Source organism: Corapipo altera, unplaced genomic scaffold (genome assembly GCF_003945725.1).
Source record: "Corapipo altera isolate COAL_440 unplaced genomic scaffold, ASM394572v1 0, whole genome shotgun sequence".
Classification (NCBI taxonomy): Eukaryota; Metazoa; Chordata; class Aves; order Passeriformes; family Pipridae; genus Corapipo; species Corapipo altera.
The window spans coordinates 26439217-26464882 of record NW_020884872.1 but is presented as its reverse complement, the minus strand read 5'-3'; the positions used below and the strand labels follow the sequence as shown (position 1 = coordinate 26464882).

The 25666-nt window shown below is 37.5% G+C and overlaps 1 protein-coding gene across 1 annotated transcript; it reads right to left on the bottom strand.

Moving 5' to 3' along the window:
* Positions 1 to 761: 761 nt before the first annotated feature.
* Positions 762 to 22585, bottom strand: CDC16 (cell division cycle 16). The gene is made up of 18 exons (XM_027640587.1): positions 22449 to 22585; positions 21509 to 21563; positions 20500 to 20597; positions 19452 to 19490; positions 18505 to 18645; positions 16519 to 16678; positions 15774 to 15868; positions 14994 to 15127; positions 13878 to 13957; positions 12241 to 12290; positions 11513 to 11586; positions 9477 to 9602; positions 8585 to 8737; positions 7927 to 7990; positions 6172 to 6233; positions 4152 to 4287; positions 3471 to 3561; positions 762 to 2382 (listed from the first exon to the last, which is right to left on the bottom strand). The coding sequence occupies exons 1-18, from the start codon at positions 22494 to 22496 to the stop codon at positions 2117 to 2119; spliced, it is 1872 nt and encodes a 623-aa protein (XP_027496388.1). The 5' UTR covers positions 22497 to 22585; the 3' UTR covers positions 762 to 2116.
* Positions 22586 to 25666: the final 3081 nt, after the last annotated feature.

Genomic DNA, 25666 nt, shown 5'->3' with positions numbered 1-25666 from the left:
AATAACCCAGAAAGGCACCAAGCACTATCTAGGAAGTAGAGTCCAGGCAAGAGCAGGACTGGAGCAGGACAGGTGCTGTGAGGTGCAGAAGACTAGAGCAAGCAGGAGCTGCCAGTACAAAAGCAGGGATTTGGATAGAACAAAAGCAGATCAAAACATTGAACAGAATAGAAATGAGGAGAGAGAAACTTTCCCTAAAGTCCTGTCTGAGGCACATCAGAAACCACAAGCTCTAACCTAACTGTAGCTGCCTAAAGGACCGGGAGCCAAGCCAAGCCATATCAAGAATTTCTCTAACATCCAAAAATGTTGCTCATGATGTAGGGCACTTTGCATACATTTCTTTCTAGGTAACTGTTAATACAAATAAATGAAGGCTAGCAAAAGCCAACCCCAAAACCTCTAGCAGATACATGTCAAGGCACAGTGTCATGATATGCTGCCTTTACAGCAATGCCCATTCTCACTATTCCATCTGTTTCTTCCCATTCCTACCATTCTGCCCCACTGATGACAAGTAACACAGCACTGGCTCGCTCTCTTTGAACCTGAGAATTGATCAGATCTAGAAAGTGTTTTAAAATGCTGCTCTGGTTCCCTGATTTCATTCACAACATAACCAAACAAACATTTGTACTACCACAGCTGAGGAATCAGCACAGGGTAAGTAGATTCCTACAGGCAAGGAGGAACACTATAAACCTGTATTGCCATCACGGCCAACATACCATCAGATCATAACTGGACAGTGCAGAAAGAAATATCAACTTTTATCAATCTTTAAAGCCATTTGTCAACAAAAATAGTAGCAACATAGAAAAAAGGAAACAATGCAAGATTTATATCCATGTCTGACAGTAAGGCCCGATTTGCTAGAAGACTCTTGCCAAATTCCATGTAGAAACTGCCACAATGTCTTACTAGAAAACTAGATTCACATATGCTGGATTAAAAATAATAATGTTCTAGAGAAAAAGGAGTTTGGCTCTTTGAGAATCTATTGGCAATATCCTTCTGACTGCTCTGTGTGCAACAAGAAGCCTTTGGTGTCGCTTTATGCATGAGATGGTCCTGGTTACAATCATTCAGGTTACATAAGCACAGATGTAAAAATAACCATCAAAAGATCCTTTAAAGGATGAGACCTGCCTAACAGAGTAGTTGTTGAGACACACTCATTATAAAGGCTTCAAGAATGTCCAGGAAAAATCCCCAGTTTACCTCAAAGAAGTCACCTGAACCACACACAAACTACCAGGTTCCAAAAGCAAAGAAACTCCTCTGTATGAACTTTTTTGCCAGCCACAATGAAGGAGAGAGACCTGACGGTGGCCAGGAGATGCATATGCTTCCTAAATGATTAATTTTCCCAACACTCTCCTTGGATACTGTTCCACTTAAGACTCATGGCTCATCCCATGTTTTTCAGGAGAACGTGTGTGAAGTACTTTAGAACTAGGAAGTAAAACATTTTTGTTCACCTTACGTTCTCACATCTAAGAACATACAGGATTGGTATAGAATTCTACACTTGACGCAGACCCCAATCCCTATGTTTTAACACATGGAGGGGAAACTTGGGCACCTCCAATTCCCTCTGTGAAGCCATAGCACAATTTCCACTGTCCCTGGGACAGAACCAGAGTTCTCTACACTCCTGTGTTGGTGCTCATAGGAAAGCAATGGGATCGCCTAGACCCAACCAGATTTCAACAGTGAGAGTGTGTGCAATTGCTGTTAAAACAGAGACTCCTCCCCGAGCTTTTCTGCACTCAATACCCTTGAATTTTAAAGTGCAGTTGAGTCTAAAACCTGAACTCATGTTCAGTAATGCACAGACATGTGCAAAATAGCCAATACCCTGTATACTACAGTACTATGTATATGGCCTGCATCAATGCAATGAAGTCTTCTTGATCCAGATGGGGATTCATGAGAGTGCTCTCAGGAAAGGAATATTTATAAAGTAGAAACTATAAAACTCCCAGTGTTAAGTACATAGTCGTTTGAATTCATATAAAAAATAGCAAATTCTTGAAAGTTTAACACCAAAACAAAAATGCTAAAACAAACATACTACACTTAGACAAAATGAACTCTCTACCAGTATTTATGGTCACGTACTATGGTCTGACATGGACGTTTCTAACATCATATCACTTTCATTCATTTCAATCTCAAATGTTTCTTCCAGCGGGCGACTGGTATCTGTACTTTTCCTTTGATTTGATGTCTCTAATGTTACTATGCCACTTTCATCCAGAGTTTGTCTTTCTATGTCGAATTCTCTGAAATCCCAGGGAGGTGAAATTATGTTCTTTAATGTCTTCACTGTGTGTACATCAAAGTCATAACATCTTAATTTGTCTTTGATCTCTGTTCCTAGGAAAACAGACAAACCATTAGTTTATTCCAAATGAACACTCCCAAAAACATCTCTCAAAGAAACTGTTATCCAGAAACTACTATAATCCTTTGCTTTCAGATCATCAGGGAACTGTTGCTGCTTAATAACTGAAGATGAATAGAGTCGTTCTGAAAAAATCCAGCAGCCTCCTTTTTGAAAAAAGCATAATAGAAGAACCACTACTCAGATTCAAAAGTCTGTTATGAGACGTAATTGCCAATTCCCTTCCCAATTCTCCAAGGGGCTTTTTTTCTTGTTTAAGTTACACACAGCTTGGTTTGCATTAATGCATATCACATGGCTGCATGGTTCTTCCAGATGTGTTAAATAACTACATATGGAGAAAGACAATATTGAGAAGAAACATCTGCTTCAATTGTGCAAAAAATCTGCTGGAAAAGCACTAGAGCACATAGATGGCTTTTACTCTTAAGGCTTCAGCCTTCTTAACATGCTTGACAGAACATCAGCTGTGTTCACTACAGATAAAACACTAAGTTCAATGAAGCAGAAATCTGTCATTATAAAGTTGTGGGGGAGGGGGCAGAAAACTTTCACAGAAAATTTAAAACTATGGCAATAATACAGTTAAGAAGCCTTTTTTTTTTTGTTACCATACGTAAAGCTGTATTTCTGGAGTCAGAAGAATTTATCCTGTCTCCACAGGGCCAAGTTTTAACATGGTGAAAATGCCTTGCTCTACAGCAGCATTAGCACTAGTGCTCTGATTTCCTAACTCTATATCTCTATTTTATTTTTTCCTTATTCCCTTTGGTGTCTAAGCTGCCAAAAGAAACCATCAAAACCTTCAATGATAAATTGTTTCCTTTCTTTATGCTGGTAAGAATTTATTGTCATGATGCTCGCAAAAAACAGTGGTCATCTGCAATTGCTGTGAAATTCTGCATCATTTAGCCATTAAAAAAACAACAAAAAAATCCAAACAAAGGCATACTCTACTTTGTAAGTTGATGAGGTAGTGGTAGACAGTCTTTCTTGACATAAGAATAACACTCCTCTCAAAGGACTCAATGATTAAGAGTCACAGAGGTTAAAGACTTACCAATGTAGGCTTCAGAATCACCAATGTACATTTCTATGCAGTGTCCAAGCATTGTGACTGAAAATGTGTCATCCCTCCTGAGACCAAGGGCCTATTATAAAAAACGGTAAAAAGTATTTAGTAGCAAATAAAACAGTAGCAGATTTACATCTTAAGTCTGCAATAGTTCAGTTTGTTATTTTGTTGTTCTACAGTGCTATCTGAGCACAGTCTTCACTCTAAAAGCAAAACACTGCACAACTCAAATAACACCATCACATGAACTTGTCTGAAGTAGCAAGCAAGCAAAGCACTGAAGCAAAACCAGAAAAGAATATAAATACAGACAGAGAAGCATTCAAAAATCATGAGATATAACATATGTTGCTGTTTACTTACTGTAAAATTTCTCCTTTAAGGCATGGTTTGGAAGTATTTGAAATTACTTCAGCTGCATGACAAGCTTATGTACGTGAAGTGTAAATTGCAATAATGACAGTCAAAGTTTGCCACAGAGGCCATTTTTTAACCTAATCAGTAGAAAACTTCAGAAGCTATTTTTTAAAAAAATTAAGATTATAAAATAAACAGTAATTTGGAGGCTGGGAAAAATGCTAGTTCTCTGTTCCAAACCTAAACCAGAACGAAAGAGGTAAATTAGAGAATCTGTGACCAGCACTTTAAGTGAAGGCAGTTACGTACCGTATGAAAATAGTCGATTGCGCTTTCAAAGTTGCCCATTAAGCTGTGTATGTAGCCAATGGCAGAGTAAGTAGAAGCATTCTGAGGAATTAATACTAGAGCCTGGCGATGGTATTCCAGTGCTTCTTCATATTTCCTGTTAGGGTTAAATACAGAAGATTGATTAGTAAGTGGAACACAATTGTGCCAGAACTTAAAAATTATTGCTTTATACTCTGAACATAACAGAATGTACAAAAGACTCATGGATATTGACAATTTTCTTCCTCAGTGTAATTGAGAAATCATTGTTCTCCTTATGTAGCAAAACAGCTGCCTACAGGAGGCCCCATTTGGAGATGATCTTAGCCATTTGATATGGTAAATTGCTTTACATGCTTAATGCTGCTCATTGTAACATTGGCTTGCTTTCTGTAGCTTTCATTTGCCTCCCTGGGGGAGCGATGCAGCAATACGAGACTAAATCCTGCATCATTCAAACTGAGAAAAGCTCTCTGGGCAGAAATTTCAGAAGCCTGTGCTGCATACACTGGTACTTTTGTCAATTCTATTTTGCTATACTCTCTATCAAAAAAGGAGGTTTACACATACCCATAATTTCTTTCAAATACCAGTCACCTTTTCTTTGAAAATTATCTATTAATTAGACTGATTGTTACATTTGTTATTTTATAAACCAAGGATTAAATGTACACTGTGACATTACTCTGAGAAATTAAATTGTCACATTTGACATCCCAGTTCCACATTGTTAAAAAGAAAGATAGCAGTTGCCTACTCACAACAAATTTTAATGACTATAGTGATAATGAAATTATGTAAACAGCAACACATGAAGTTGTTAGAGGGCATCAAGTAACAATCGAGGCAGAAAAATTATGCAACTGTTTGCTTGCTGCACAACCCTTTTGTGATGCAATTTTATTTTCACTCATAGTATTCACATGTCTAATTGACTACCACTGTATTTTAATATGTTGCTTTCAAATTACAACCCCTTAATATTAGTGAGTAGTCATATATCCTGTAAGTTTTTTCATAATAGCCATATCGTGTGTCACAAGCTCTACTAAATTAGTTATTACAGAATTTTTAAGTTTTCAAAGCATATGTACAGCTGCCTAAATTCTCAACTTGATTTTCTTGAAAGATGGTTTACAAGGATGCAAAAATATATTAGGTTTGATTTCTGAACCTGAACAAATACTACACTGCCAGTTGTACAAAGGGTGATGTAAGCGGTTACTAACTTACTGTAGAAATTAAAAAAAAAAAGACAAAAGTAATCATAAACAAAACAAGTATTTGAAAAAACCCTGCAATTATACTCATGAACCGACTCCAGAAGCAGTGCCTTTTGTTTGATCTTGGCACAAGGAGTAACTATTATACGTTCTTATTTTATAATGAAAATGAAGACTAATTGGCAATTCGAGCACAAAGCAATTACTACCAAAGCCAAAGCAGAAGTACAACTTTCATCTACCATAATCACATTCTCATTAGCAGCTTTGAAAAAAAATTACAGTATACACCAATTGGGTGATTAAAACTGTGACACTAAAAAAAGAACAAAAAATATGGCATTGATTGAATAAAAGAAAACACTGGTTAAAGTCAGATTAAGGTAATTAATGAGAAAACATGTCTCTGTGTTAGAACTGTTAAAGCTTGCATAGGTACTTTGCACTTTTGCTGTTCATGGAATGGAAATATAAAATGAAATAGTTTTGTTCTAAAAAAACATAAAGTAATATTTCCTTGCTGTGTTAATGATCAAATCTCTATCTAATAAGAATCAATAATTAAGGAAAGGCTTTTATATTAAGGACTTTAACTTGTGTGTGGTAAACAGGATATAAGGGGCGATTAATGTATTTACATTCACAAGCTGATTCAGAGAATCATCTTCTTATAGGGTACTTCTACACTGTTCTCATGTGGTAGATGATATAAATGAGAGAGAAAGCACATTTTTGCAGCATTACAGAAAAATGCAGCTCCAGTAGCCTCTGCTTACTTGAGTTTTCTGCAGACATGTCCTAAGTTGTTCAATAAAGGCTCCCACTTATCAACTGTCACCTGCAAAATAATGCAGCAATTCAAATAACTGCAGCTTCTCGGACTATAACTAAATTTGTCTACTTTAAAAAAACCCCAAACATACAAATGAATAAGGCGTTTTATTTATGACCAAGAAAATTATCAGGAACATTTTAAATTCTTTACAAAACACACATTTAAGCCCCAAACCTTTATTCAATAACTCATTTTTCTATTTTATCCATTCCCAAAAGCCAATTAGAACTTGGGTGCAAACCAAATAGAACTTGTTTTCTGCTTAACTAAAAAGAGTCTTAGCTAGGAGCACCAAAGACCCCCTCAAATTAGGTATTTGTAAAACAATCATGAATACTGAAAGTCTTTTTGCTGTCTTCTCCATGGTCTCACTTCATCTGTTCTACATAAATTAGCTCATTTATGAGGAACACAGAAGGCAATCTGAGCCAACAAAATCCTTAAAATGCTTTTTACTGAAATTAAAAATAAATTGAGCTTTTGCATTATGAATTTGTGGTTTATAATAATATAATACTATTTTCTGAATCTCTACTTATTTTAGGTGTTTCCCACACTAATTCTAAATATTCATTTGTGTGTTTACAGATTGCTGGTATTTAGTACTTCTCAATAAACATGAAAAATGCCACATAGAAAAGAATTTATGCATACACGTAAATTTAATTCTGGCCTACAAAGCTTATGGCATTTCCATGAACAACATTACAGCTTTAACTAAAACAGAACAAGTCCATTTATATATTGGTGAGCATATAAGTTAGTAGCTGCGCAGTTTGTTTTAGTAAATATGTGCCTTGTCCACATGAAGATTTTTAGTTCTTCAGCACTTTCCACTTTATAGCTTACTGTGCTCTAGAAGCAATTTCCTTATATTGATAGGAGATGATTTGTTAACACAGTAGCATGAGGTGATGTCCTCATTAACTAAATTTAAGCTCAAAATTGAGAAAACCTATCTTAAAATTCACAAGAAGCCTGTCACAAGGTGGTACTGCTTTCATTAAGGCATCTTGAGTTTCTCTAGTACAATATGTTTCTTTAGACAAGATGATATCACACAAATAACCATTACTGCCAATAGGTACACATTTATCTGTACTCCAGGGTGAGGAATCAGGATTGTAATGGTCAACTTTTGATTCACAAAAGCACCTGAACTACATTTCCCAACAAACCTTTTGCTAGTGATTATTTTGGGTAATTTCAGGAAAGTTAGTTAAGCATCTCTGACCACATTCCTACTCAGTGTCTCTATCCAGGAGAAAGAAAACAAATCCATACCTACAGGATTATGACCCCACAAAAGTGGAAGTCATTCAAGAAATGGCTAATACTTAAGGTAGCAGAAACCATTGTCATATGTGTACCCAGTTCCACCCTCAGTCAAGAGCAATTGTTCTTCTAAGACCCAGGTCTGAGAATAAGACCTGCATTTCACTCCCCAGTCAGTGCTTATTTTTCTTTTAATTTCATAGAGAAAAATACTTTTTGTCTTTTCCCATAGCACTGAAGATGATATATGACAATTCTCCTCTAAAAACCCAACACACCCAATTACAAGTAGGTGGTCCAAGTTTTAAAGTCAAATTTATAATTGACTTTAAAATAAGAACAGCATAAATTGTCACAAGACACTATAGAATTTGCTAGAGTTTTACAGATTTATAATTCCATATGTTAGTAGGAAAAATACCTCATTTCCAATAGCTTTGATTTTTTCCAGTGCATCAAGGAACCACTTTTCTGCAGTCTTCCAGCTAAGAATTGAGGGGGTGGGGAGAAAGAAAAGTAAATTAGTGAAGAGTTTTCATTAGCAGTATGAGAAAACTATATTACAAAGAAGAGTTCTTTGATATTATTTCATTGTATGAATGGAATTAGATGTAAAACACGGTCATTTACACTTGGCTATATTTTGCATTGTGGTCCTAAGAAGTAACAAGACAAAATTTAAAAAATCAGAATCAAACCAAGTATATTGACTAAACACTTCATAGAACTGTTAGGGTTTTTTCCAGAATATATCTGGAAACTCCTGAGCTGATAAAATGTTTTGCTGTACAAAATTTTATAGCACGTGTGCAGATAGATGCCTTCAGGCATGCAACTACATAATGACTGGCACACGGAAGGTAATATTCATCTCTGCATGCTCCTCAAGCATTAAATTCTGTCTTTATTCAATCTTAAACAAGAAGAACAATGTGGAAAGCAAGGGTTTAGGGTAAACACCATCCAGACTAGAACCAAAAGACACTATAGCTCAAAGTACTTAAGTACATATACTGACACATTGCACTTCAGAATAATTCATGTTTAGGATAGTATTTAATCATATTTTGCAAGCTTACTCTCCATTTTGAAATGCTACCACTCCAACTTCATGCATAACAAAAGGATCTTCAGGTGCAATGCTTAAAGCTTGGCTGAAAAACCGTTCAGCTAACTTGGAGTTGTTGGTCAAACCGTATTCCAGTCCAATGTAGAGCATCGGCAAATGACACCTAAAAAACCATAAAACAAACCGCGTGTTTGCTTTGGGTGGTTGCCAGGAATGGAGTCGCAAACTATAAAGAAATGCCAATTGTGTTTGCATATGTTTATGTACAACCAAGTAAAAGCTGATTTAAATGGACTATTAACCTAAAGGGAAGTTTGAAAGATTTTACATCTCTGTAAGTTACTGACAAGAATTTAAACTCCAATACATGACTATAACATGCTCTGGAATTACAAGTATTTTCTCAGTGCTTAAGTTAGTTCTGAGGGTTTTTTCTCTAGTTTCCTTCGTACGTTTAATTTACAAATAGAATACGGAAGAAGCAATAATTAAAGAGATTACATCTACCAATAACCACAATCAAATACAACAGTTTTATATGCAATATTACATTAGTCCACGACTCATTTTACAACCTTCTCCCAGAGCATGAAAGAGCTGTTTAAGATATTACTATACAGCAGTTGATGACCTGGTATAACAACAAATTTCATAGAACTGTCAGGTAGAACATAGATTACCTAAATATAAATCTTCACTTTAGAACTTACAAAATCACAACAGCAATCACAAGTAATGCAGCTAAATGCAGATGATTAAATTTTTTTTTTTTTTGTTGTTGTTGTTCTCTAACATACTTATTGCAAATGTATTGCTTCTACCTATTGTTTCAAGGGATATAAATCAATATTCTACACTATCTATGGATATGGATATTCCCGAATATGACATTTTTTACACACCCTTTCATGAGCTGTGCAGCTGTGAAATATGCAGCCATTGCTTGGTCGTGCTCACTCTCAACTGCGAATGAATGCCCGTATGCTATCCATGCAGGTCCATAGGTTCGCTCAAGTGTAGTAGCTTTGCTAAAACACAAGCAAACACATCTGAAATTAAATTTCACCTGCTTCAGATGACTGCTTAGATAGCAATGCTGTGTCACACAGTTAGGTATCTGTTAAGAAATCACCTGTAATGACCAATGGTAAACAAAGTTAATTTTAAAAGTTCAAACTCTTTAGCACTTAGAAGTTCACACATTGTCATGAATTCATTATTGTATTATTTCTACTACTTCATGGACAGCAGAATTATTTGATATTATTAAACGTAAACAGTTATATAGTAGGTGAATTGAATAAAATACAGAAAACAGTAGTGACTCATAATGTATTGCAAAATCCTAGGTATACATTTGAAAAGAAGTATATGCTAAAAAAAAAAAAAATCTAAGTTTCACAAGCAGGATATGAAAATACCAAATGAACACTTAGGCTGAATTATGTCTTGAAATTTTGCTATATAATTGTTCTAGCCTTGAAGACAACAAGTATTTGTCACACCACAGGCCATGCATCAGGGTATGTCACTCAAGTCTCAAGCTGAAAACTGCAACCTGAGCATCAAGACTGCACTCTAGAGTCTTTACAGAAAGATGGACTTGACAGGAGCACTGGAAAGCTGTATAGATTATTTTCTGAGTCTGAAGGCAAAAGCATTCGTAACTAAACAGCTCATGACAAATTTGCCCAGTCTTTTCTTAAAAGCTTCTGACATGGAGATCCTACATGCTCCACAAGTAATCTACTCTATTGCTTAACTATCCTTAAACACTTGATTTTTTCCCTAACATTTAATCTAAATTTTGTTTGCCACAGTTAAACTCACTATTTCTCATCACAGCTCCTAGAGAATGGTGTGTTCTCTGTCTCCTGGGACAAAATTTCACATATTCAGACACTTGCATCTTGCCACCCATGACATACTTGGGTATTCAAGTGTGTCTTTGAGTTTCGTTTCTGAAAACCACTGCATAGCCCACACTTGTCCCAGCCTTGTTAGCTGTACACTATCATTCTTCTCCCAGAAATTTAAGCTTCTTGTTACTATTTCACTTTTACCAGACCTCTTTTTTCTTTTTGCCAGAACTACTCTGAATTCTGATGTTTTGTTTGTGGGTTTCTTTGTTTGGTTTTCTCTTCAACACATCTATAGACCCTTTCTTTCTGGTTAAGGATGCTTATAGATTTAAAGATGGTTTTTATTTCACCACCAAAACCACATATGTCACTCAGGACAGCTTCTTGAAGAACTTCACACTGATACTTGTGAGGAATTTAAACAGTTTACTCATAATAATCAGGCATTTAAAAAGTCTAAATAACTAACCCATCTTTACCTTTATTGTCTATAAAGGTCTGAAGAAGAAAAATGAAAGTCTTACAGGTTGATTTATGCCTTCTCAGTTTAAGCTTACAGCACCAAAACAAATGCCCTACTTCACAGCAAAGTTCTGCTCTCCAGTGCTGATATTCACTACATATACAGGAGACCTACAGGAAAGAGCATTGACCAAACTTAACAAGTCCACAGCTGCTTGTGCACAGAAAAAACTAGACAGCCAAGTGTCAGAATTTTCTATCTAATTCTTTCCTTTCAGATGCGAAACCTGAGCCCGGGAAAATGCCTGAGTGTCCTCAAACTAAGGACTGAGGCCTGATTACCTAGCTGCAGTTAGCTTGGCAGCAGGAGTGAATGCAGGGACTACACCTGCCCATAACAGCCAGGTGACTGCCAAAAGAGATGCTTCATTAGTCTCCATAATTTTTAAAGTATCTAGATGGATGAAATCTAAATTGCCATATCAAAAAAAGGGTGGTAACAAAAGGAATATTTTACTAGTAACCAGTTTAATGAGGGTTCTGTTTACGAGCTTGCAAACAATCACAAACATTAAGTATTTATCTAGCAAATGAGTAACAGGAAAAAAAATTACCTGAGATATCTTCTGGCATGTTCATTTTTGTGGCCAACCATGAGATAGTAGCATCCTACTGCAAACCATGACACCTACACATTAAAATCAAAACAGAATATTATTAGATATATCACAGTCATTTTAGTGAAACATCAAAAGAGAGAGATGGATAATAGAGAAGTTGGGAACATTTTCACTGAAATCACAGTCAGCTCTTCAAATTATTTGATGATACATGCTGGCATGTAACTCTTTAACTGGGGCTTGTTCAGCTCTCAAAGAGAGAGCTAAGTGGAAAGCTGTCTTCAATTATTTAATGATAAGGAATACAGAAGACAGAGCCAGACTCTCGCAGGGGTGCAGTGACAGGATGGGAAGCAATGAGTAAAAGTTGCAACACAAGAAATTCAGATTGAGTCAAAGAAAACCAGTTTTCACTGTGAAGGTGATCAAACCCTGGAAAAGGTTTCTCAGAGACGCGTAGATTTTTATTACTGCAGCATATATTTTAAATTTTTATTCAAAGTTAATAACTCGCACTGAATACCTTTTACAGATACTTTGTTTTAAAAAAAGAACCTTGGTATAAGAAAATTACAATGCATAGAAAATAAAAGGAGTGAACCATTTTTACAACCTTCATCCAGAAACAGATTTTGAATTCTGTTGCTCAAACTATTACATTACACCTTTTACATGCTTTTACTAAAAAAACCACCAAGCAATGAAGGCTTAGAACAACTTACAGGATTATTTGGGTACAAGTCCACCAGTTTGTGAGAAAGATAGAAAAGTTCTACATAATGGGAAGAAACAAGAAAAGAAAATTAAAACATGGTAAAACATTAAGATGTTTCAAGTCTTTCAGCTTTCCATACAAAATATCCAGAACATCCAACATTATTAATTCACAAGTAAACAAAAATGCTTTCTGTTCAGTGGTAAAGCTTCAAACTGCCTCAAAAGAGATTTGGGTTTACAATTAACTAAAAAAAACCCCAACCAAAACAACCCATAAGTATTCACGGCACACAAATAAGCAGCTATACTTCCCACCCCTTAAGAATTCTGCAACAATTTAGGTCATTAACATACATTAAAATAAATGCCTGTAGTATTACACTTGAATGTACCTTGTCAAGGTAAAACACTATTGAACTTTCTACATCTAAAAGGTATAACATACTGGCTAGATCCATTTCAAAGTAGAGTCCTGTGCATTAATATGCTGAAAATAGGACAAAAGCAAATAAATTATTATATTACTTAGAATAATTCTAAGTGATTACTTTTCTAATAAAAATAATAATTCTACTTATTGGAATAACTTAATACAGATTTTCTGACAATAGCTGCAGTAATCAGATACAGGGTAACAATTCTATTGCCTATATGGTTTCAAAAGAAATAGCATTATGGTACATAAAATTTCTATTTCTTCAGAGCACAGTGCTCTTAAACCGATGAGATTGTCCTAGAGCACTTTGCATCAATTCTCAGCTCCAGAAAAATCAAATTTTAAAACAGGCTTAAAAAAATACCAACTTATTTACAAAATGCTTCTTGAGGCAGACTTAGAAGAACAAGCAGATCACCAGCTCGACTTTCAGATGTAGTTAACTGTAAAATAACTGAGAAGTACATTCACTAATCACCAAGAAATGCTAGTACTCCTAATGACCTATTTGCATACCTATAATGCACCATCCTCTGAGAGCCTGCACTTGTGTGAGGTCTATTGTATTTTCCGTTTGGTTTTAAAGACATTCAAGCTTTGATTTGGATGTTTATATGCAGCCTGAAATACCAAAAAGCTATCCCAGCTGCAAATAAGCTATTATTGTAATTCCAGCAAAGGTGTTGCATGATTATAAACTTGTTTGAACTAAAGAGGCCTTCACAACAGGGAGGCAAGGAGAGTCTAGAATCTTTTCTAACAGCGGATAAGCATGTCCACCTAAGCATACACAACTGCTGAGGAATTCTTTCTGGTTTAAATGAATATAATTTATTTTTCAGCAGAAAAAGTACACCCAGATACTCTACAAAGATCACCTCAGAACAGAAATCAAAACACAGGAATGAGGCAGTGTAGCTCACTGTCCTCCTGGCTATGTAGTCCAGTGGTTAAGAGACACTGACACTCATGATCATAAATGAATAAAGACTCTTTGCACAACTACTTCCCCCCAGTCCTGCTGTCAGCTCTGAAATTCCCTTCTTTTCCAGTTACCAATGTTTTCTTGAAACTGCAGGTAGGAAGAAAAATATATGTAACGTTTCAAATGGTACATAAGGGGGTTACTTGGCATCTTTAATTCTTTATTAAAATTGAGGCTTTACAGTATTCTGTTGACTCATATTAAAATGTTGGATTTCTTACCATTTGCTTTATTAAGCTCCACAAGTGTCCCTATATGTACAGGTAAACAATTTGCATGGAAGGGATCTTTTTCCATAACTCTAAAAGAAAAAATTAAAACAAAATCTGCAATGCACATTTCAAAAAATTTAATGTGTTATATGCAAGCTGCTTTTATAGTACGTAATGTTCCAGTTAATTACCACTTTAGGCAAAGAAAACTATTTGTGACTAGGAGATAACTATTAATGGCATAATAAAGACTCTCTTGAGACCAGAAAAATAACAATTAATTTAGCTTAACAAAAGAGGAAACCAGAAAATTCTGTCAAGCTGAATATATAATTAGAAAATCAGAATACAATGCACTTTTATTTGCAGGTCACTTCAAATTTAACTATCAGACAGCAAGCAACAACATTTCTGTTCATCTTTTCCATATATATTGACAGCATTTTCAGCAATAGTCCTCAACTTCCTGAGCTTAGCACTAGGTAGTATGCCTTAGGAATCAGATTTTGCTCAGTTGTAGAATTCTGTTTCCTGTGGCATTCAGAAACACAACCACATGTTCAGATTTACAGTAGCTGAGAAGCAAACCAGGGTGGTGTTCTGACCCTTCTGACAACTGAGCAGCAGTGTATGCCCAGGCTGTATAACAACTGATACACTTGGTCCATCAAAATTAGAAATCACATGCTAACTTTTAAAATTAATAATATATTATCATTAATAACATCATAACTTTTAATCAGCCAGAGAAATCATACTTCCTAACTAACCAACTGATTAAAACCTGCTCATTACCAAGACCAAACAAGAAGTAGGCAGAGAGCAAACAAAACTGAAGGTACCAGAGAAAGGAAGGGATGGTTGAAGGAAAGTGCAGCACAGTGCTGAATAAGTGGAGTTTTGGGTTGGATACTTCTGGTACATATTATAAAAATAATGCGTCTTGCCAGACACAAGCTACACATTTTAAATACCTGAAACATATATAACATATATTCTGAAATACATATCAAACTGTTATGTATGTCAATCCATTGAACAACAATACTGGCTATAAGTCCAGGCAAAATTATTACACTTCACGATAGGAGGAAAAAAAACCTAAAAGTTGCTTTGTATACTTACACTGAAGTAAGCTTGTAACACATTTTGAAATCACAGTTATAATAATGTCTTTCAGCTAAGGATACCACCACATCTAGGTTTTCTTGAAGACCATCTACTGATTCAGGAATCACTGTTTCACTGGGCTTATTATACTGAAAGAGAAAAGAAACATCGCATGAAACAAAAACCAACCTAAAATCAGATGATCTAAATAAGTATTAATATTTTTAATGCTAAAAGAATATTTAAGAAGCATTAAAGTTCTTAAAATTTAAATTTTAAAATCAAAAGTCCACAAAATGGGTATTTACTAAAATGCTTCTTTACAATGTACTTAAAAGCTCATTTAGAACATGAAAGATGTTTGCCAGGGTCAATATCTTAAGTGTAGGCTGTAGAAGTTAATAATGAGCAATACATAGTTGGTTTTCAGTACTCTCACATTATCTTTGGGAATAAAAAAGTCTGAAATGATGTTGCTATATCGGGTATACTGACATTTTGTCTACATTATTAATGCTCTTTTTCTTTGCATAGAAGTTTCTCAAGAAATAAAGCTTAAGAAACATAAATCAGAATTTCAAGTTGTCACCACACCAGAAAACAAGTATACAGAACACTGTTATACTTACTACTCCATGAAGTGATATGTGCTGTATTAAAAATTTTAAAATAGCCAAAAATTACAAAGCCCTTATTTATTTCAATGTTCACAATAAATGGGATACAAGAAAATTTACACCCAAAGTCAAGATTTTCAGTCAATTCTCCAGCTTTTCAGTCAGTTTGGGGATTTACCTTTTTCAATTTATTCTCAAATAAAAAGTGAAGCAATTCCTGTTCTTCTTCTGTACATTGTCTACTAAGAGGTAGAGATTCAAGAAGTTCTTTTTCTAGAGGAATTAAAAACAATCAAAGTGGTCATATTACAGAATGAACAGCAAGATACAACATTTTAAGAACTTAGAGATGCAAAGAACTTTATGCCGGTCATCCCAACTACAGGGAAGATAACAGCACAGATACACTGAAACAGATAATACTACTAATGATGGAAATTAAGGAGTGAATTCTTAGTTTTTCCTTCTACACTGTTAAATAAAATTTAATGAAGATAACACACCACTGTTTCCATGTACTCCACATGTCAAATTTTATCACTCAGAATGCTCTGTTAATCAACGCCTGCTATAACTAAGCAAACATCAGTAGGGTTTCATGGATTCAAAGCTATGAAGTTGAGAACACAGGTAAAAACATTGTTTAGGCTGAACAAAGAGCATGAGAGCTTCCAGAGCTAACAAACAGGAATGCTGGGTTACTTTGTTTCTTTCAGCTCTTAGCACTGCAAGACTGAAAAAGAAAAGTTCAAATGCAAATTTGCACAGATCATAATTTTCACTCATTTCATACATTTTCTATTATTTGAATTATTATTTTGAAGTCTGCTATTTGTCTTATGGCTTTAATTTCAACCTAGGAAAACGCATATTGAGAAAGCAGGTAAATTTTACTTGTACTTGAGAAATACTTCTATCCAAACCTTCTTGTGCTGTCAGCATATGGTGTGACGTTAAAAGATCAAATGCTTCAAAGCAGTAAACATCAAGCTTCAAAGCCTCTTTGTAGCTGTAAGTTGCCAGGGCTCTATTATCCAAAGCATCATAGATCTTCCCTCGCAAAAGGCATATAGAGCTCTTGATCTGGTGGAAAAGCAGGACTGGAAGTCAGAGACTGAATCAATGTTTACCATTTGGTTTTGAGCACAAATCAAATGGGCTACCTGGAAAGTAAAAAGCATTTCATGCATGATAGAACCTGGTTTTCTAGTGCTGTTTTTAAATAAAAAAATGTTTCTGCTATTTAAAAAATTTTCAAAAGAATGCTCTGTCAGGTTTTCTAACAAACACATGCTTGAAATAAGCAATAGAAGGATAGAGTTTATCTTTTCTACTTCTGGCATCCAGCTCTCTGGTACTGAGTTGTAAGCTAATTATACTCACAGAGAAACTGTCACTTCTGAAAGCAATTCTTTGTTGACCACTAAACCACATATTTCATGCAAGACATGAAAAAGGCCAAATCTGTGGACTCAACTCTTCTGAGCAGAAACATATATCCTTCCTTTCAAACCAAAACAAAGATGTTCCAGAAATTTAAGCAGTGAAAGATTATTATTAGCACAGTTGTGCTAAAATGTCTAATAACTAACATGTTCTTTCAAAATTCCCTAGATGGGTATTCAGTACAGTCAGAAGGCCACAGAAATGTCAGCAAAAGAGAAGGTTAGCACATTACCCATCTCTATCACCAGACTAAACAGACAGACCCAACTCTCCTGAGTTCCCCCCATCTGAAACAGAGCAGCTGCATCAACAACGGATAAACCTCAGGAAACTTTTAAAGCAGTAACACTGTAACCAGCTCAGAGATCAGTCACTCAGTCTGAAGTGTCTCTGCAAACTGGGGAGAAGTTTGAGCTAATATTTCTTGTGGCAGTACCCATTTCAGTAGTTCTCTCCTTTGGCAAACCAAACCCATTCTCTTCCTAGTGAACTGCATTATCACAAGCATTTCTGAAGGTAAAGACTGACAAAGTCAAGTTTTTTGGCTGGATTACTTTTCAGTCAAAAGAGTTTCCCAATTTACTTCAGTAATCAGCCAACAAAACACCAGGGCCAGAGTATCGTGAAACAGGGAGCAAGAATAAACAGCCAAAGCTGAGGACTTCTTCCTTTGCTTGTAGTGGTAGTTTAAATATTCCCAATAAATAGATGCACCACAGTCACGTAGTCTAAGCTAGTTCTCCTTAAAAACCATTATATCAGCATTCAAAATCAGTCCACATCAACAATTTAACTCACTTTGCTACTTCAGTCTTACAGGGAAAACACCACCTATCAATCACCTTCAGTGTAGTTTCAGCTAATAAATTTCAATTTGAAACTGAAGACTCTTCACAGACCATTCAGCCTACACGTGGTACCAATCCATTTTAACTGTCTGCCTATGCAGGATTTTTTCACTGAGCTTCAAAAACTTCACCTTTACATCACACAGTTTTCACAAGTGTGATCAAAAAATGTTCCACTGAGAATAACACTTGAGTGATTATGAAGTATTTCATTAAAAATAACCAGAGAAGAAAACTTGCTTTGTTATCTCAGAACCTTCAGCCCAATTGAAAGAAATGTTAGCTCACATTATCAAGACTGAAATTGCAGCACAGAGATAAAAGACTGTAAAAACCAATACTAGATCATGAAGTTCCTCCAAAGTGTCTGCAAATAATTTATGGGAAGTTGTCAAAGAGCACTCTTTATTTTTGCAAACCAAGTTACTTCCATACAGGAAGTTAACACATGATCTGTGACTGAAAAGAGAATAATTCAGCATTTTTAAAAATTATGTTATCTGAAAAAGGAAGCTGAAAATGCACTTTCAGATTCAACAGCTGTAAAATCACTTTCTAACTTCACACATTATTTTTCTCAGTTATAAAAATATTTGTTTAAATACTGTCACTTACAGAGGATTGTGACATCTCCCAGTCTGTGGTAGAATCTTTCAAGCCACTTTCATCCTTCAAGTACTTTTCAAAAAGTCGTTTGTTGATTGGCTCCTCCATATCAAGAATATCCAGGGCCTGCTGATGCTCTTTTGCAGCATACTAACCAAACATGTACATGTAAAAAACAAGGTTGGATTTTGAATAATCTGTACATAAAGCAACAATAAACACAGCATCGTGTTTCAAAAGCACAGATTGTAACAACCAGTTTTAATTTTATCAGCAAGTTTTTCATGCATACATATGCTTAATTGGCCATATGTCATTTTATAATTGCAGTCAACTGTTTTACTGGTCACTTATAATATGCAAAAAAAATATAAAATGAGCACCTCCAGAAAAATCTATTATTCAGCATTATGCAATCAGAGAAATGGATATACTCCTAAAAACAGTTAACACAGGCTTTAATAAACTACCATCATCTTATTCTATAAACTGCACATTATTCTATGTCTACATTTAATCTATCAATTGATTCAGTTGTCTCTGTGAAAGCACTGCATTTCACTATTTATGTATCCCATTTTATACAGATGTATAAAGCTATTAACTATAGTTATATGACCATAAATCACATCTCCTCTGGTCAGATTACAACCAACCAATCAAAAATGAAAACATGAAGACATGAGACAAAAAAGGTTCATGTTCTTCCCCTACAAAATATTAGAGGACTATTTCCTGGAAAAAAAGTCAGTTGGATCTCTTCAGAGTACTAGAATGGATACCACAGTAACCAAAACCACTGCAAGTTAAAGAATGAAATCAACTGTCACAAAATTTAAACCTGTTATTCCAGTGAATATAAACGTCTACATTGCCTTTCAGGTACCTAATCTTCCCAAGATGTGTCTTTCATTTAATTTGGTTTGCTTCCAATAGTGGTTAAAATGTGTACTCACATGACATCTAGCTGCAAGGTAGCGACACGCTTCATATAACTGAAAGAGAAGTTTCATACATAACAGTTACAAAGAGAAAGCATGTTTACTTACACTACTAGACTCCATTTTGCTCTCTCCTTTTTCACTTCTATGGCCTCCTCATCCGTTTTGCCATCAAAAGTCTTTCCTGACCAACATGACTAAGTCTGTAACATTTTCTCCACTACTAAACTCTCAAAGGACATTTAATTCACTGTTGCCTTCCCCACTCATTATCAGAGTGGAAGGACAATTGAAACAACTACATCTGAATCACAGAATCATAGAATCAGCTGGGTTGGAAGGGACCTCAGATATCATCAAGTCCAATCCTTGATCCACTACCGCTGCAGTTGCTAGACTATGGCACTGAGTGCCACATCCAGTCTTGTCTTAAAAACCTCCAGGGACGGAGAATCCACCACTTCCCTGGGCAGCCCATTACAATGTCTGATTACCCTCTCTGTAAAGAAATTCTTTCTAATATCCAACCTAAACCTCCCCTGGCACAACTTGAGACTATGCCCTCTTGTCTTGCTGATAGTTGCCTGGGAGAAGAGACCAACCCCCACCTGGCTACACCCTCCTTTCAGGTAGCTGTAGAGAGTGATGAGGTCTCCCCTGAGCTTCCTCTTCTCCAGGCTGAACAGCCCCAGCTCCCTCAGCCTCTCCTCATAGGACTTGTGCTCCAGTCCCTTCACCAGCCCAGTTGCTCTCCTCTAGACCTGCTCCAGGACCTCAATATCCTTCCTGAAGTTGCACTCCACCTTCCCATACCTACTGCAGTTACATTCTTGGACCCCTTCTCTTTTCTAGGACCCTATCTGGGGACAACACTTTCAATCTGACCAATATAAAGGGGGTCATATAACCTACATCATGCAGGGCCACATAAACTATATCATGCAGGTTTTTCAAATTACTTTTCCCATAAATGTTATCCTCTGATGGAAGAAGTCCCTGTGGTTAGCAGCAAAGGTTTTGAAAGAGGGCTAACATTAGTAATTCTTTGACTAAGATGACTTACCTTATCCAACTTACGTGATCGAAGGGCATGTGCTGCCCTGTGATACTGAGCTGTTAGGTAAAGACATTGGGCCAACCAATAAATATCTTGTGGTTCCTCTAAAATAAAAGAACAAATTATAAACCATTAAATTACAATATATCTTTAAACACTTTCATACAGAATATTCACTTTTGCTTCACTAGAGAAGTACTTTTTCCCTACTCCAGCATTCTAATGAAGTTTTATTTTTTATATATAAATATGTATAAACAACTCATCTACTATTGAGAGACTAAAATGAAAAAATAATCAGATTTTAACTTCAAAGACATCAGGTAGTGCACTGGACAGTGAAAACAAAGAATGTCATTCTAGAGGTTTGACATGAAAAGGAGACAGTGATACAATGATACAGATCCAAAAAAGCAGCAGTTACAAGTTACCCTGCCCTTGAACATATGGCTGAAAAAAAAACAACCCAAAATTGTCTTTCTCAAAAAAAAAAGATCAGTGGGAATCTATCAACAGTGAAAGCACTAGCCTTCTGCAGCTTGATGTTATGATTCCAGAAGGACAGCTTAGTACCCTCCTACTTTATTGGCAACCAAAGCCTCTGTGGAATCAAGCCCCCAGAATCATTTTACGTGTAACTGGCCCATGGCCACAGACAGACACTGGAAACCAGCATCATCTCCCTCTGTAAACCTGCAGTCTACTTGTCACCCAGGACAATCATGAGTCCTGCAGGAAACCACCGTGGTCTCTTGTATCTTTTGCTTTTTTTCTTTTTGATTCTTAAGGTAGGCAAACCTTAAGGTTTGGACAAACATTAATTTTAGCACAAAGTTCAAAAGGGAAGGAAGATGAGCTCTGCTGTATTTGGAAAAATACTATTCCAAAGATCACAAAAAAGGACTTACACCAAACTCAGAACTACAAGATTTATCCAATTATTTATTACAAAACCTTCAAACCAGAACACTATCAAAAAAAGTTAACAAAAACAAAGATTAAAGCAACCACTTACCATGAGAGAGTGAAGCTACCTTGTCAGCCCAAAACAGGGCACTTTGATACTGCTGCTGTAAAAGCATGACAGAAATAATTAGTATTCTTTTGGTGTTAGCTTCCCAGGTTGCTCAAAGCCCCACGCAACCTGGCCTTGAACACTTTCAGGGATGGGGCATCCACAACTTTTCTTGGCAACCTGTCCCAGTGTCTCACCTCCCTCACAGTAAAGAATTTCTTCCTAATATATCATATAAACCTACACTTTTTTATTTTGAATCCATTCCCCCTTGACACGATCATATAACCATTAAGTTTGGAAAAGACCTCCGAGATCATCAAGTCCAATTGCCGACCGAACTCCACTGTGACAATTAAACGACGTGGCCAAGTGCCACGTCCGCTCAGTTTTTGAACACTCCCAGGATGGTGACTCCATCACTTTCCCTGGGGAGCCTGTTCCGATGCTTAACCACGGTTTCAGTGAAGCGATTTTTTTTCCTAATATCCAAACTGAGCTTCTCCTGGTGCAACCTGGGGTCGTCTCCTGCCCAAGGTAAGCCCGGCACGGCTTGCACAACCCAGCAGGGCGAGATCCTGAAAATACGCCTTCGTTTCATAGCTACTCTACAGCCGGCTGTCCTCTTCCCCCTCCTCCTCCTCCTCCACGCGAGGAAGGCATCAGGAAAACCCACCAGGAGGCCCCGGCTCCCACTGGAGACCGCACAGGCGGCGCTTCCGGCCCGCCGCACCCCTCTCCCACTGCCACTCCCTCCCCTTCCAGAGAAAACGGGACATAATTACAAAATTAGCACCCTCTCCGCCGCCGCAGAGCCCGGCACCGCTGCTCGCCCCGCCCCAGTCCCTCTCCTTGCGGGAGCCGCGCCGAGAGCGCCTTTTCCTCTGGGAAAGCTCGCGGGCCCGCCGCCCCTTGCCCGCTGCCCCCGCCGGGCGCTCACCTGGTCGATGTAGTGCCGCACACGCTTCCTGAGCCGCTCCAGGTTCATCCTCACTCCCGTGCTGTGCCTGGATCGGGATCCCGGAGCCGCCGAGGGACCGCGGGCCGCCCGCCGGTGCAGCGCCCAAACCCGCCCCTCGCCTGCCTTCCCTCCCTCCCGCCCGGAAACAGCGCCCCGAGCGCGGCGTTCCGGGGGAGGGGACATCCCCCCGCGCGGGCCGCTGGCCCCACACCCCGGTAAATAAATTAATTCTGAGACTCTTCTCTGCAGTCCATCCCCCGGCAATTTTATTCTGAGGGGATTCTTCGCAGTTTCGAAGTGAAGAACTGTCTCTGCCAGATTGCCAGCAGGCTTGAGGTGAAAATACTCCCCCAGGACTCAGCAGCGATGGTGGATGGTGTGCCGGGAGGTTTCCTACGAGTCCTGCATCACCCAGTCATTTTTGGTACCACACAGATTAGGGAATCATTTTCCACTACTGAAAGCCAAGTAACATAAAGCATTAAGTTGCCTGATTTGAAGTAATTCAGGTGCCAGGCAGTACACCGTGGAGCAGGTGTGCCTGGGACAAGGAGAGCAATCACCTGTGCTTGCTTGGATGAAGAAGAAAGAGCTGTGTCACGGTTACAGCGTGGAGAAGGCCACAAAGGCTGCAGGTGGTCAGAATCAGCCTCCGTTTGAGAGAAATGGATACATGTGCCCTCTCTTGATCTATTTGCACTTTGATGGTAAACCTCTTTGATTTTAGTGATTTCCTCCAGTTATTAGTTAGGTCACCTTTTTGCCTCACACTGTGTCACTCTTTAGGGGCTGATTCTTCTCTGAGCTGTTGAGTGTGTGTGTTGCAGATGGCAGATACTTGTTTTATGCCTGCAGTAGCACATAGATTTATTTTCCTTTTTTTCCCTCGACTGCATTTGTATGTCTGCTCCTTTTTCATGTTTTGGTAACCAAAGCATTTTGCTTGGAGGAAAGCAAAATCCTTATTCATCTTTCCATTAGAACACATAGTCAAGAGACTAATCCTTTTGATAGTGGTTTCTTTAGCACCAACAGTCCTATCTAGGGGGATTTATCATAATTTTCAACTTCCCTAAAGATGCTTTTCGGGTGTACAAATAGTTTCCATGGCAGGATGCAATCAAGCTTTTGTACCTTCAACTCTCTGAAATTTGTGGATTATTATGACTGCTACCAATCCACTCATTGTATTTGTTGGTCTAAAAACTCTTTAAATTAGTATGGTTAACAGCATATGTATTCATCAGCTTTTGGATCTTTGAGCGAGAACTTGATAACATTTAGAAACTGCTGAGTGATGGAACCCATTATTCGGTCATAAATGGTGCATTTCCCTCAGACTAGATGTAATAGTAACTCACCAGAGCTCAATGACTTCTATTCAGTGTGAGACAACAGGGCAGAAAACTGCAGTAACTCAAAGAAAACAGGATGAATTTAAAAATCACAGAATCATAGAATGGTTTGGGTTGGAAGGGACTTCCAAAGATCATCTAGTTCTAACCCCCTGCCATGGACAGGGACACTTTCCACTAGACCAGGTTGCTCAGAGCCCCATCCAACCTGACCTTGAATATTTCCAGGGATGGAGCTTCCATAACTTCTCTGAGCAACCTGTTCCAGTGCCTCACCACCTTCATAATAAAATATTTCTTCCTTATATCTAGTCTGAATCTATGCTCTTTTAGTTTAAATATCTCAGTAGAGAAACCAAGTTTGAAATATTATGAAATGCAGACAAAAAATTAAACAAAATATGAAAATTAGGAGTTGGTGCTAACCACTGAGATAAAGTCTTGGCTGGGGAAATGAAAAAAAGATGCACAGGAAGTGTGGGGGTTGGAAGAGAAGAAAACGCTCTTATTGGGGATGGGTGACGGTTAAGAACAGCCATAGTCACAGGGAGCTGCTCTGCAGCACAGAGAGGACTTGTGATCTGTAGGATCTTGGAGGGGCCCAGGAAACGCTCTATGAAGGTGAGGAAATAGGTACAGAAATGCACATAGAGAATGCTGTTACTTTATTAGCATCTATCTAGTTCTTTTGCTGTCAATGCAGAGTACATCTCATGTTGATCCATAATGTCTGTGTGTTATGTGCTGCTTTCTCATGTTCTCCTGAAAATTCATCTTGTCTGAGTGAGCTGTTTCTGGGACTGGAGCTTGGAGAAAGGTTTGCTTCAGCTATGCTGGCACACTATAGCAGTGCTGCTCCAGGGGCTCTGCTGGGGTGGGCTCCAGTCTCATTTCTTCAATGGGAAGTTGATCTGACATCAGTGCTCATGAAGTGGGTGGTCACTCAAAGAGAAAATCCTTTATCTGGATAGACTCTCAAGTTTTGCTTCTTCGCTGGGAGTTATGTGGGTGTGTGGTCAAATAGATAGGGCTGACACATGGTGCTGTGAAGAGCAAGATCTTAGTGAACTGGTGATTGAGGCTTAAAAGTTATTTTAAGTGCGAACAGGGAGAAATTTGAATTTTAAGTAGTTTCAGATAATAACATAAGTTTCTCTTTCAGATTCAGAACTAGGTGCCAGCAAAACTACTCTAATGGTTAAGTGGTGTTTTGCTAACAGTGCTTTTAACGGTTGTGAAGCTATGGAGAGTTGGTTAAAACAAACTGATTTACAAAATTTGCACTCGAGTATCTTAAATCTTAAGAGGAAGGGGAGGGCTCCACAGTCATATTAAAACTTTCTCACTTTGTGGAACTTTCCATATTTTTATCTACTTTCAGATATCTTTTTTCTTTTGTTCTAAAAATACCTGTAGGTACCATATGTGCTGGTGCTATCACATAGCTTCCTCCTGATGCTTTTGAGTTACTTTTCCAAGTGAGTTTGATGCTTGCACACGTATTTTGTAGAATCACAGAATGGTTTGGGTTACAAGGGACTTTTAAGATCATCTAGTTCTACCACCCCTGCCATGGGCAGGGACACCTTCCGCTAGGCCAGGTAAACTTGATCAAGTTAAAATAAGTATGTTTACTTTAGTTTGTACATTAAAAAAGTTTTATTTGAGATTGAAAAAGCATCCTTGTTTCTGGCTTGAGAACTGTAACTGAAGTGAGGCCTCTGAAGCAGAGGTGTATGTTGAGGTGGGAGAAGTTCCCTGAAATGGCCCAGGAACAGATGTCATTCTTTCTGGGAAGGTTTCAGAGATGGCCCCTAACTCAGCTGTTTTGTACAGATAAGT